This window comes from Cucumis sativus, chromosome 2 (genome assembly GCF_000004075.3).
Source record: "Cucumis sativus cultivar 9930 chromosome 2, Cucumber_9930_V3, whole genome shotgun sequence".
Lineage (NCBI taxonomy): Eukaryota > Viridiplantae > Streptophyta > Magnoliopsida > Cucurbitales > Cucurbitaceae > Cucumis > Cucumis sativus.
In genome coordinates this window covers 8178481-8190775 of record NC_026656.2, presented here as the reverse complement: position 1 = coordinate 8190775, position 12295 = coordinate 8178481, and the positions used below count along the sequence as shown (strand labels likewise).

At 36.4% G+C, this 12295-nt stretch overlaps 1 protein-coding gene across 4 annotated transcripts; it reads right to left on the bottom strand.

Annotated features, from left to right (window-relative positions):
- Positions 1-2442: 2442 nt before the first annotated feature.
- LOC101202754 (eukaryotic translation initiation factor 4G) lies at positions 2443-11638 on the bottom strand. 4 transcript variants are annotated; one of them, XM_031881019.1, is made up of 10 exons: positions 11413-11638; positions 10997-11259; positions 10725-10831; positions 10338-10457; positions 10145-10239; positions 9943-9999; positions 8091-9545; positions 4834-7985; positions 3340-3534; positions 2443-3212 (listed from the first exon to the last, which is right to left on the bottom strand). In XM_031881019.1, the coding sequence occupies exons 2-10, from the start codon at positions 11161-11163 to the stop codon at positions 2882-2884; spliced, it is 5679 nt and encodes a 1892-aa protein (XP_031736879.1). In that variant the 5' UTR covers positions 11164-11259; positions 11413-11638; the 3' UTR covers positions 2443-2881. The 4 variants fall into 4 exon arrangements, with proteins under 4 accessions (XP_031736879.1, XP_031736878.1, XP_004138995.1 ...); XM_031881018.1 differs by having other exon boundaries at positions 10338-10463; positions 11413-11637; XM_004138947.3 differs by having other exon boundaries at positions 10145-10218; positions 10338-10463; positions 11413-11637.
- Positions 11639-12295: the final 657 nt, after the last annotated feature.

The following is a 12295-nucleotide window of genomic DNA, read 5'->3' as shown; positions in this document are numbered from 1 at the left end:
CATTTTTAATTTGTTTCTATTGTTTTCAAACAAATAACTTTTTAAATATAAAAATTATATACATTTCACAATGTGTAGTACTTAAACCCTTTTCTTTGGGATAACAAGAGAAATAGCATTTTTACAACTTTTATTTTGAAAAATAGCCAAACCTGTTTAGATTAAAAGAGAAATAGCAAAATAAATTTGAGTATAATTAATTACTAATTCTCTTATTGCAAAATACCCTAAACAACAGTGGCTAGAGTTAATTTATTAGAAAATACATATTTTGTAAAAATATTTATATTTTATAAAATCAATTTAAAAACCAAGAAAAGCTCACATGCCTATAATGAAAATACAAACAAATGTTCCATGATTAATTTGCATCCAACACCTAATATATTTAAAAAAAACTATGGTCTGATTTGGTATTGATTGTTTAAACTTGACTATTTTGATACACTATTTTTTTTTTAAGATTCTTTGTATTTAGAATTGGCTATCCAATATCCAACAATTTTTTCATTTTTATATTTGGAACAAACAAGTTTTGAAAAAAAAATTAAAAAAATAAATCCATTATACTTGTTACAAATAAAGAAGCGAAAGGGAGAAGAGAAAGTCAATGAAAATGAAAAGGAAAAGGAAGGCAAATCTGACTAGTTTCATGGACTTTTTCATTTGTTACTCGAGCCATATTTTGACGATTTGTTATATTTATGAAAATTAATCTATTTTTTAATATCATAATAAGCTAGATTTATTGACATTTAAAATATATTTTATTTAAAGAAAATAACATTTGATTCAACCCCTAAAAACTAAGATAGGATGAAGCTTTTGAAAAAATAAAAACTAAAATGTGATCTAAACATTTAAAATAAATGATTGACCTATATTTCAAAGATTAAAACACAAAATCTACATTAGAACCGGAAGAAGAAAAGATTACAAAATAATTAGAGTCCAAACTTTTCAGATTAAGATTGATAGGAAGAAAAAGAAAATAATTAGTGTAAAATGTTAGGAATCTTGTTTTATTCTCCTAAAGTAAGAGAATGGGATAGTAATGAAATTGAAGAAATAGAAAAAACGAAATAACAATTTACCAAATTTCAAGAATACCACAGATTGCTACAAATTACCAAATTCCTAAAATAAAATACCAAATTCCTAAAATGATAACAAAATAGATTTGATTAATTTTTAAGATCTAATTCAAAGATGGTTGAGAGAAATTTTAGGAGAAATTCAATGTCTTATGATAAAGAATTTGGAAATAACATTTTTTGACACTTATGCAACTGAGAGGGTTTTGGAATTATTGAGAGTATTTTACTAAAATCCTTTCCCTACCATATTCAAAAATCATTTAATAATTATAACAAAGAAACATAAAATTAGTAGAAAAGGGATATGAAAATTGAAAATAAATAAATATAATAGACACTAAAAAGTTTAATTTTCATAAATACAACCGAACACCAAAATATTATTTGTAATATTTAAGTTGATGATCACAATGGAGATGACCTGTTGTTGTTTATAATGGAGAAGGCAGAGTTGTCGTTGATGGAGAAATCCAAGTTGGTACAAAAAAAATTAATTAATTTTTATGTCAAAAAGCCATATATAAAAACATTAAAAAAAAGTTTAAACACAAAAAGAAGAAAAATGATAAGAATTAGATAAAATAAGATTTTAAATTAAAGATTGATACAAATTTGAAGTTTGAAAAAAAACAAAAATACCATAACGGAAGGAAAACAAGATATAATTAGATTATTTGACATTAAAAAATAAAATCTAAAACACAAAAATATGTGGACAGAAGGAAATATAATAATTAGATAAATTCATTTGAACAAATTTTGAGAGTTAAAAAGTGAGATTTTTTAGTTATAATTACAGGGAATTATGGAGGGCATTTTGGGATTTAAAAGAAGTGCAGTTTGCTATGTTTATAAAGAATTGTGTATTTTGATATTTTTGTCAAAATCAACTATGGGGTCCTAAGGTATTTCTGTTGGGTCTTTCTATATGTACGAAGAAGAGAGTGAAGAAGGAGGAATCAACTTTTCACATCATTTTTGGCTCTAAACATGAAAGGCTTTAAAAGAAAAAGGAACACCTTTTGTTGCAAACCCCAAATTTAAAGATGAAATAAAAAATAGGAGTGCTTTTCAAATTGATGTTAATCCTATGAATGCAACAGGTTAAAGTAAGACAGTACATAATTAATTGACTTTGGATGGAAACCACTTAAAAGATGCTCTTTTTTAAGTGCTTTTCTTAACCATCACTTAAACAAAAAATATCCTACACAGTATGAACTTCCTTAAATCCCAAGTAATTACAAAGGCTCAAGTATCCCACCTCACATATATATTATTAGACTTGCAATAAAATAAAATAACTATATTTATGAACGGGAAAAAAAGTTCATGCAATTTAGTATATAATAAATAAATCGTGACAGCTCATGGCTTTTATTAACTTTGCTATACATGGATTCGAAGAAGGAAAAGAAAAAAAAACGACTAAACGAACACTCCACAACATTCAAAAGCAGGAAGGAACCATAAAAAACAGAAAGAGAAGAAAAGAAAGAAAAAAAATCAATGTTTTCTTGGTACTCTTCAGCTGAACCTGAACCTGAACCTGAACCTATTCTATAATGATAATTTCAGAAGGCATTGTTGAATTTAATTACGTTAAAAGATGATGATGGATAAACCCCAATTATAAGGCAATTTCCCACCCAACCCTCAAAAAGGAAAAATATATAAATTACTTTTTCTGCAAATTAATTTAAGTAGACTAAAAAAGCATTGGGAGAGCATGATCACGATCCATCTAACAAAATTACAGCAGCAGCAATTTTGATTGACTACTCCTAAATAAATTCCTCTAACACTCTTGATTTCACAGGGTCCGGAGGCAGAAACGTCTCTAACCGCAAATTTGAGTTTGTGCGCAGATCAGTTAAGAACCCCTCTCCTTTCTCTGTTCTGATTGTTTTCAAGATGTTGCCAAGAACATCAGCTGCAAGCCCAGATTGAAGAAGGCTCCCAGGCATCTCTCCACCTTGATAGATCAAATCTCCCACTTCTCTTAAAGAAGCCATGCTTTCTGTGATCACTTTCCCAAGAATTTGACCCAAATATTCTGGAGCTCTTGGGGCATCATTTACAGAATCTTCTAAATTGCCAAGAACTTCTTCAAACCTGCCCCCCAATGGACCGAGAGGAGGGAGATTAATAACAAAAGAAAATGTCAGAAATTTTCACAAATATATATAATGCTATTCAACAAATGGATGGTTGGTTAATAATGCTTTTTTTCTCTTATTACCCTTTAACAAGATGAGCTTGGTTCAATGTGCCATTGCTAGCCCTCGAGAGGTTAACAACAAGTTTGGCCAATAGATCCCTTTCCAAATCCGTCCTCTCGAACACGTCTGTGACCCACAGACGGATCATGGTTGGATGGAATGCTGGAGAGTTCAACTCTTTAATGCACAAAGCCACTTCCTTCTCATCTAGGGCACTGAAAGCAGAAAAAAGAACGAAAGGTGAAGCAAAGCAGGTTATTATATCCCTTTCTATTATGGTATGAATCTCTCACACGATAATCATCAGATCCCACAACCATTTGATTGTAAGGAACTCGGGGGATTTAAATATCCTAATTAAGTAGCCACCAAGAAATTTGAACTACTTTTACTTCTTTCACATTCCCCAATCATGCAAGGCCAACTATTTGTCCAAAAATATAAGATATATGACATCATTGCAGCATTGAAGATCCAGATTTTTTTAAAAAAAAAATGTAGTGGCATGGTTAAAATTTGTAAAATGGTAAATTAAATATATTACCATGCCAAGTCAAACTCATATGGTTCAACAATTTCTAATGGTAAAACATTTATACAACCGGGAACTCATCATTATGCACTAAAAAAATCGAGGAAGAAAATGAGCTTTAACATTTTCTCTTCAACCATCAAAACTCATGTGCCCTAGTAAAAAACTCATTACCATGACAAAAGTCATTCAATGAAGTGTGAGCTTCAAAGTTTTCCCATTTATATTTATTTCACATGCAGCTGCTCTATGATTCTCAAGAAACTTCAACGTAAAGAGGTCAGACGAAAAACCACCAGCCCAAGTTTTACAGTTCGTCCTAAGATACTCCACTCCATTTTGAAGGCAGAATATGACAAACCTAAGACATAGGACATCAAGTGCTTCTAAAGAACATTCAGCCCATTAGAGTTTCAAATTGACTTCTAAATCAGATTCCCTTCAGCACAATCCAGTCCAATGATTTGATACCACACCAAACAATGACACAGTATTACCTTGTTCTCAGGCTGAATGTGCTTATTTAAGTCCCCAAAACAAAATTAACAATGACTGACACGTATAAAGAAAAAAAACCCAATTAGGGACGTTGCATGCGTTCCAATCTTTAGAACTTTATCCAAGAAACTGCCTTACAAATACTAATAATCTCATAGACTGGCCATAAGGAACCTTCAATTTTTCTAAATAACTAGGATTTAGAAGCTCAAGGTCTCACAATACACCACGTTAAAACTACACCATTTCCTTATGCATAAAAGCTTACCACCAACTGGCTTAGGATTATAAAAACTAAAGTGATCACAAAAACCTAATGACATAGTTACATTAACAAATTTTATACAATTTTGAAAGCCAACTTTGTCAGAGAACTAATATTTGTAGCAAAACCCCATTAAACATAGATCCAATATTACCATCTATGCTTGGTCATAAAGTTCTTTTATATTGCAAGGAAATAAAGTACTCAAAGATGGCATACCTGTAAAACTCCTTGATTGCCGTCAATGACAATTTTTCTAACTGATCTTCAGACAGTCCTTCTTCAGATGGAAGATTTGGGGTCAAAGCTGGCCCTGGTGGTGTGGCAGGTGAAATTGGACGAGATCTATCAAAACTCCGCCCTGAATGTCTCAAATCCTTATTCCCATAATTTGAATAACGCTCTGGACCACTTATATGGTCCATTGAAGTCGGACCAGCAAATCTCTCGGGCATATGTCTTGAAATTAGATCCTCCTTGGAAGTTAAGTTTGCACGCCCTGATGCAGAACTATATCCGTTCAAAGAAGCTGCTGGTGCACTTCTCAAATCTCCTGAAAGGGGGGATATATCAGCAGGAGCAGCAGAACTTGGTTGTGGTCCTCTAATGGACATTCCTCGAGCAAGGCCACCTTGTGGTCCCAAAGTAATTGAGTCATCACCGCCTGCTCTTTGTGATGTAACAGACAATGTCCTAGCTTCGTAAGACTGTCTTTCATCTTGACGAGCATCCTGGTTTCCACCATATCCACGGGGTTGATGTAGAAACCCACGGAAACCCCCCATCTGATTTCCCGGGGATGACACAACTGATCCCCTAGGGCCATAATCCATAGGTGGGCCCCCTCTCCTTGCTGAAGAATTTATGCTTGGGCCACGACCAAACCTACCAGTTTGAGCCTGCCTCTCCTGAGCAGCATCTCTGTGTACTTCCTCAATCTTCTTTGGGCCTTCAACTTTTCTCCTCTGCTGCCATTTGTTCTTCCTCAGATCAATGGCATCTTTTAGCATGAACCGAACCCTGGATGATAATTTCATGTTGTTTGATAACATTGTCATGATCTCAAAATAAGAATCCATATAGTCTTTAGCTCTGGGATGATCTATCATCTCTCCAATTGTGCTCATCAACTTGCACAAAGCTTCAACATCTTCCTCATCTGGATTCTGATATTCTCCCAGTAACTTCTTGATGCACTCGTGCATTATTCTTTCAGTCAACATTTTCTTCTTGTACAATTCCCCTATTAATCTAATGTTACCAAGCATTCTTCTCCGTGCCTTAACCCGTTTTTCTTCTCTTTCTTCTTCAGACTGCTTTACCTCACCTTCTTCTTCAACTTTGTTGGCTTCTTCCTGTTCTCTTTCACCTCTCTCAAATTCCTCCTGACATTTGTTGAGTAGCAATCTCTTAAAAGTAATCTTCTCATTGTCTTCACTTAAATCAGGCAGTTCTCCAGCAAGATGGAAACAAAAGTTGGCATACATTTCACAGAAAGTAGGCTCCATTAAAGCTTTGTCAAAAATCTGTGATATTACTCCAGTTAGCGTTCTACCATTATCAATGTTTACTGCTTTTACTTGTTCAAAGAGCTTTTCAAAGTTCTGAGGAGTTAGCTTGTTTAGTATAGCTTTCAATTGCCTCTGTTTGGTTTCTTCTTCATCTGACACCTTACCCACCTCATACTTCTTCTTAGCTTTATGCATAGTTTGCAATGGTGTCATCGGTGAAGGAATTAAACCCTTTTGAAAATTGGTAGCCCGCTGCCATCTATCTGCATCAGAATTATTTCTCTGTAATCCCTGTGGTCCCATGGACTGCATAGGCCCAGCAAGTATTCCTGAAGCATACTGAACAGGAGCCTGTGCCCGAGGGTTCCTTAGAACACCAAAATTGGGTCCTTGACCAGGTCGGAAACCCGCAGTAGCTCCATAAGCTAGATCCAAACGAGGATCCTGTCCAGGAGCAAAAGCTCCAGGCAATTTGCTCCATCGGTCATCATCAACCAAATTACTACCACGACGATCCAATCGTGATCCCCCACTCGAAGGTCTATCTACACGTCCTGGACTTGGATATGGATCACGGTCATGATGATGGGATACATTGGCATGAGAACTCATTAAAGACTCTATATCAGGCGTAACTTCAAAGTTATGAGGAAGGTCCAGAAACTGCTCGGCAAACTTGAGGAGAAAATCCCTAGAATACTTCTTGGCCATATCTCCTGTTCTGTCTCCACTGTCAAGCATCGATGTACCTACACCATCTCCATTAGCTGATTCCAGTTTGGGAGTAGCAATGTCAGCAGCATCTTCCCAATCATCAGGCTCAGCTTTACTCAGAGCACCAGCATCTTCTTTAATAGCCTCATTGGATTCCTGCTCTGTGTCCACACTAGATGATCTACTTTCTGTCCTCTCAATACCCTCCGAATGTGCTACTGTTTCTTTCTTCTCTTCATGTCGCTTGTATGCATTATAAAGGTCAGAAGTTGTTCCAGCAGCATCTGCCATTTGAAGAATTGCCTTTAGCTTCTTCTTACCTTTCCCAGTAGTACTCTTAACCCTGGTTGTCTCTACTACAGATTTATCCTTCACACCAGAAACACCTTGTGAACTATTGGCACCGGTACCAACAGTATCCAACACCTCTCCATCATTCTTTCCTTCTGAAAGTTCGGGGTTTAGAGCTGGTTCAGATGGTTGGTCGGATTTGACACCTTTTTTCAGAACTTCATTGCTACTCATATTGTCCTCTCCACCAGAAGAATCAACAACTACCTTGTCACCTTGAGAATTTTCAGGAACAGTTGAACTAGAACTCACGGAGGCAGAGACATCAGCTCCTGCATTACAACTCACAGGTTCATCCACAGCCCTTAGAGCAGTTTCAGAGCTCAAAACCTCGTTGCTAACAGTAGCTGAGCTCACAATCAAGCTCCTTTCTGTTTTTTCAGCAACCTCCACAAATTTTGCAACATCATGATCCAAAACATTTTCAGAATTCTTAAGATCTGCAGGAGGTTCAGAAGATGTTACTTGCCCTTGTTCTTCTATTTTCAGTTCCACGGGTTCTGAATGCTTTTCCTTTGAAGATGTATCCTGCTTATCATCAGAAATGAGATCCAAGTTCTTGACATTCCCCAGACCAGGATTTTCAGGAGAAGATGAATGAGCTACAGAAACCAAAACAGCATCCTTAGATTCTAAAGGATCAGAAGTAACAGCACTGACTGATACTGACTTTCCTTCCACAACTGCTGAAATGATCAAAGATTTAGCTTCAACTGCTTCAGATACTAAAGAAGGAGAAGTTGTATCCTGCACTTGACCAGGTAGTCCCAATGCTGATGAAGCTTGTCCACTAATCTGTAAAAATGAGGAAAAACACATGCCAAAATAATATAACAATCTAGAGAAAGAAAAACCATGACTACAAAGACCACCAGGCAAGTTAAGAACTGACAAAAGTACCTGATGCTGCGATTGGGCGTATCCTTTCTTGCTTGTTTTTTTCTGATGGTCCTTGTGCAAGTCAGACCTTAATAAATTTTCCCTTCTCCCTTCACTATGTGCTACAGCTAACTCAGATTCCTCAGAAGCAGCAGTCAATGAAGATTGCGCGGAGCTGGAATCTTGGCTGTCCAGAGAAACCATTGGAGGTCCGTCAGTAGACTGTTTAGATACTACAGGTGAAGACTTCATCCCGGACGGCTCTCTTCCAAGTTTTAAATCATGTAGAGAACTCTCCAAGGTTGTATCTACTGCCCTTTGAGAAGGTGGGATTAATTCTAGTGATGGGCTTGAGGGTTTTTGTGATTTGCCTTCTTCAGTTGTAGGAAATTTATTCGGCAATGTGTCAGAACCCTTGCCACCTGTAGGATCAGCAGGCATTTTGATTGTAACGTGAACTGTTCCTGAGGGAGCAGGGGGTTGAAAAGTATGAGTATCACGAGTATGCTCTCTATTAGGTGGATCTGAAATTCCATGCATTGGGCCCCCACTAGGCTTCTTAACATGCATGTCAATGTACGGCACATTTTGAGACCCTTGGCTAACTTGATAATTAAATCTGTGAGGCTGAGAATTTGGTGCAGATTGACCACTAGGCAAAGGAAGAGAACTGGGGCTCGCAAAATATAAAGGATTGGGATTGTATGAATTGGGATAGAAGTTCATTGCATGACTTGGTGCATATGGAAGAGATTGTGTTTGAGAAGGAAGATTATACTGAGGCCTAGGGCCTGAAGTACCAGTATCAGCATATGCATTTGATTGCTTATTATCAAATATTAACTCCTCGTGTGTTTTTGGATCAGTAATTCTAACAGCAGACTTACGAGGGCCACCAAATTTCCCTCCTTGCTGTTGAGGGTATTGCGAAGTTACATTGATGCCTAAGTTGCTTAATTGAGGAGGCAACTGAGACCCTATTTGAGTTGCAAAACCCATGCCCTGTCCCTGATGAATGATCCCCTGCGGCTGCATTGGATGGGGATGAAGTCCAGGAACAAACATTGGCTGTTGCCCTTGAGGAGAGCTTCCAATCTGCAATGGCACAGGAATGGACATGTGCAGTGAACTGGGGGTTAAGCCCTGTGATTGCATTTGTTGGTTAGGACTTCCAAATGGCACTGGTACTTGTGGCGGGTGGTAAGGCATTGTCATAGAGATTCCAGACATGGGAGTGGTGGGCTTTTGAGTTTGGTTTGTGGGATGATTTGGTGATGCTTGCATATCCTTTTTAGCCTTTTGAACTGTATGAGCATCCCCAGTATTGGGTTGGTTAATAATACCAGCATCCTTCTGTTGTAACTGCTGTCCCACATTAGGTTGATCACCAGCTCCAGTATCCTTCCTTTGTGTCTGTGGCTTAGGAGCTAACGGTATGGGCATTGGAGGAACTGGTCTAAAAGATTCATGGCGTGCCTGATGTACAGCAATAACATATAGCTTTAGAAACAAAAACCTGGAGCTAATAAAAAGCTAAGCATAGCTCATCATAACTGCCGATCTATTTTTTTTATATAAGAATCATAATTGCCAATCTATTTTTTATACAAGCAGTAATCTCAAATCCAGACAAGATAAAATCCTAGACAGTTAGCAGCTTCTTGGTGATATAAAATGTAAAACTGAAACATGCAAAAGGATGGCAAGTGTTTTTTCATGCTGCATCAACCAGTGCAACAACTAGACTTCAAAATGATCTTTTGTGGTTCAAACCAATCTACCAAATGATACTTGCTTCAGTGGCTATCGAGTAGAGGAACTGATACTCCTAGAAAGTTAGAAACAAGCCAATCCAGAAGAAAGCAATACAAACCTGGTCACGTTTCTGTTCATCTAGATTAGGAGGAGCTGAGCTAGTCCTAACTGGAAGCTATAAAACAAAATAGGAACCTCCATTACAAATGTACACACACATGTGCTGATGCACATAAAGAACAGCATAAAAAAAATTAGAGGAAAAGAACCTGCATGAAATTTAAAATTTTCATTTAGGGTATTAGTTTGTGAAATTATACCTGCATACCATTCATGAATCCAGGACTAATTGACCCAAATTGGAAAGCAAATTCCTTAGGTTGATCTCCAGTACCTAAGACATTAAAGGCAATCACTATAACTAATCACTAATCACTAAGTAGCTAAAAGAGGAAAAATAATGATTCACATTGGTTAGAAAAACAAACATGGAAACTGTACACTACTACTTACCCTTTGCCGGGGTAGTTGGTGCAGGCCCATCAGAACTCAAGGGAGTAGATTGAGAAGTTGGAGCCTTAGGAACATCTCTGGTGCTTCTCTGGGAATGTGGTCCTTCTGGAGGCTTGGCAACTGCACCTGTAACCTTTGCATCAGATATTGCTATAGCAATATAGTCGTACATACATACAAAACAAAAGAAAATCTCCAAACAGGAGAGGAACAAAAAAAATTGTTGATTATTCGAAACAATTTGCCCCTTAAAAGAACTGGGTGCACTTTCCATAATTCCTCCGGTACAAGAGGTAACAATCATCAAATAACAAAACAATCAAAACAAATCAAAAAAAGCAATAGATTTAGTAATGATACCACGCGATTGAATCTATGGTGACTCACCATTTTGCACTCCTCGCGGGTTAGGAGCATTACTGGAATCCGAAGAATTTACAGTAGGAAGACCTCCTCTAGATTGCCCTCCTTGAGCATTATTAGTCTTCTTAAAACTAAACACAACATCCCAAAAAAAAAAAAAAAACAATTATAAAAACAATCAAAGAAATCAAGATACAAAAATCAGTACAAACACAGATAAGACGAAAATTCAACAATTGGGGTAAAACGAAAAAAAAAAAAAGAAAGAAAGAAAAAAGGAAACCCTAGATCATTACCTACGATTAGAAGCGATGGAGGGGGTAGGGGCGGACCCACCGGCACCGCCGGGCTTAGAGTGAGTGCCTGAAGAGCCTCGCTGTGGATTAAAATTGTTGGATCGCCCGGATTTGCGATACTGAGTGTAGCCTTCGTTCTTATCGGACCTTGATTGATTGAAGGACATATATTCCAACCCTTAATCTCTCCCGAAAAGAAGAAGAAAAAAAAAATAAGAACAATAATAAATGAAGAAATAAAAATCGTTTATTGCGATTACCCCCTGCAAAAACAAAGAAACCCCATGAAAAAACAAGACCGTAAAATAAAAGGCAAAAGCAGGAAGAGGCAAAAAGAACAAAAAAGAAAAAAAAAAAAAAAGAAAGAAAGAAGGACAGAAAGAATGGAGAGAGTAAAAGAGTGAGAATGAAGAAACCTGTTGGAGTAAGAGAGTGAAGGGAGGAGAAAGAAGAGATTAGGGTTTTTAATGGGAAACCATGAGAGGGGAGGAAAGAAGAGAAGAAAGGGGGGGGTGGGGGGAGAAGAAGGAAGGGGAAAGGGGTAAAGGAAAGGAAAGAAGAGAGGTTGGGGGTGTGAGAGAGTTATTGTGTGTATTAAGTTAATTTTAAGTGTATTTGTTTAGAAAGAGAGATGGATGAGAAGAGAGAAGGATTGGAATGAAAGAAAGAAAAAAAGAGGGTAACAAACTGACTGGTAAGATGGGTCAAAAGAGGTAGATTTTTTAGGAGATCGGAGATCAAACCGAGTCTTACTTTTCCCCTTTCTCCTTAAAAACAATTTTAAATTCATTTTTCATTAAAACACATTACACATTACACATTACACATTACACATTACACATTGCACACTCTCTCTTATCAACCATTTTCTTTTTATTTCCTTTTCCTTTTCCCTTTTTTATTCTTTTTCTAAACCCATTCCCTTCCCTATTTCCTATTTAATTCTATTCTTTTTTTTAAACTACTTTTTAACTCTAATCCTAATTCCAACTCCAACTAATCATTATTCATTTATAATTTTCCTTTTCTACTCCAATATAAAATTATATAATTTTTTATTTTTGCTCAAACACAATTTCCATTTTACTTTATAAAATAACAAATTAAATAAATGACTCAACTCAATCCAAGTCATTATTTAAGGAGGGTTGGTTTGATTGTTCAAGTATAAAAAACTTACAACTCTAACCGATGAGTTTAGTTTAAAACATTTTCAACTCAATCCATGAATACCCCTAACTCACATCATTTAACTTATTGATTTAATTCTCAATATAGCTTAAATGGTTAAGACATATA

Bases quoted from the DNA above. Each gene is read 5' to 3' on its own strand.
- LOC101202754 (XM_031881018.1), bottom strand. From the start codon at position 11,163: ATGTCCTTCAATCAATCAAGGTCCGATAAGAACGAAGGCTACACTCAG. The intron at 10,000-10,144 runs GTATAATTTCAC...TTTGTTTTATAG, and splicing joins GATTCATGAATGGTATGCAG to CTTCCAGTTAGGACTAGCTC. The intron at 7,986-8,090 runs GTACTTTTGTCA...TCATTTTTACAG, and splicing joins ACGCCCAATCGCAGCATCAG to ATTAGTGGACAAGCTTCATC.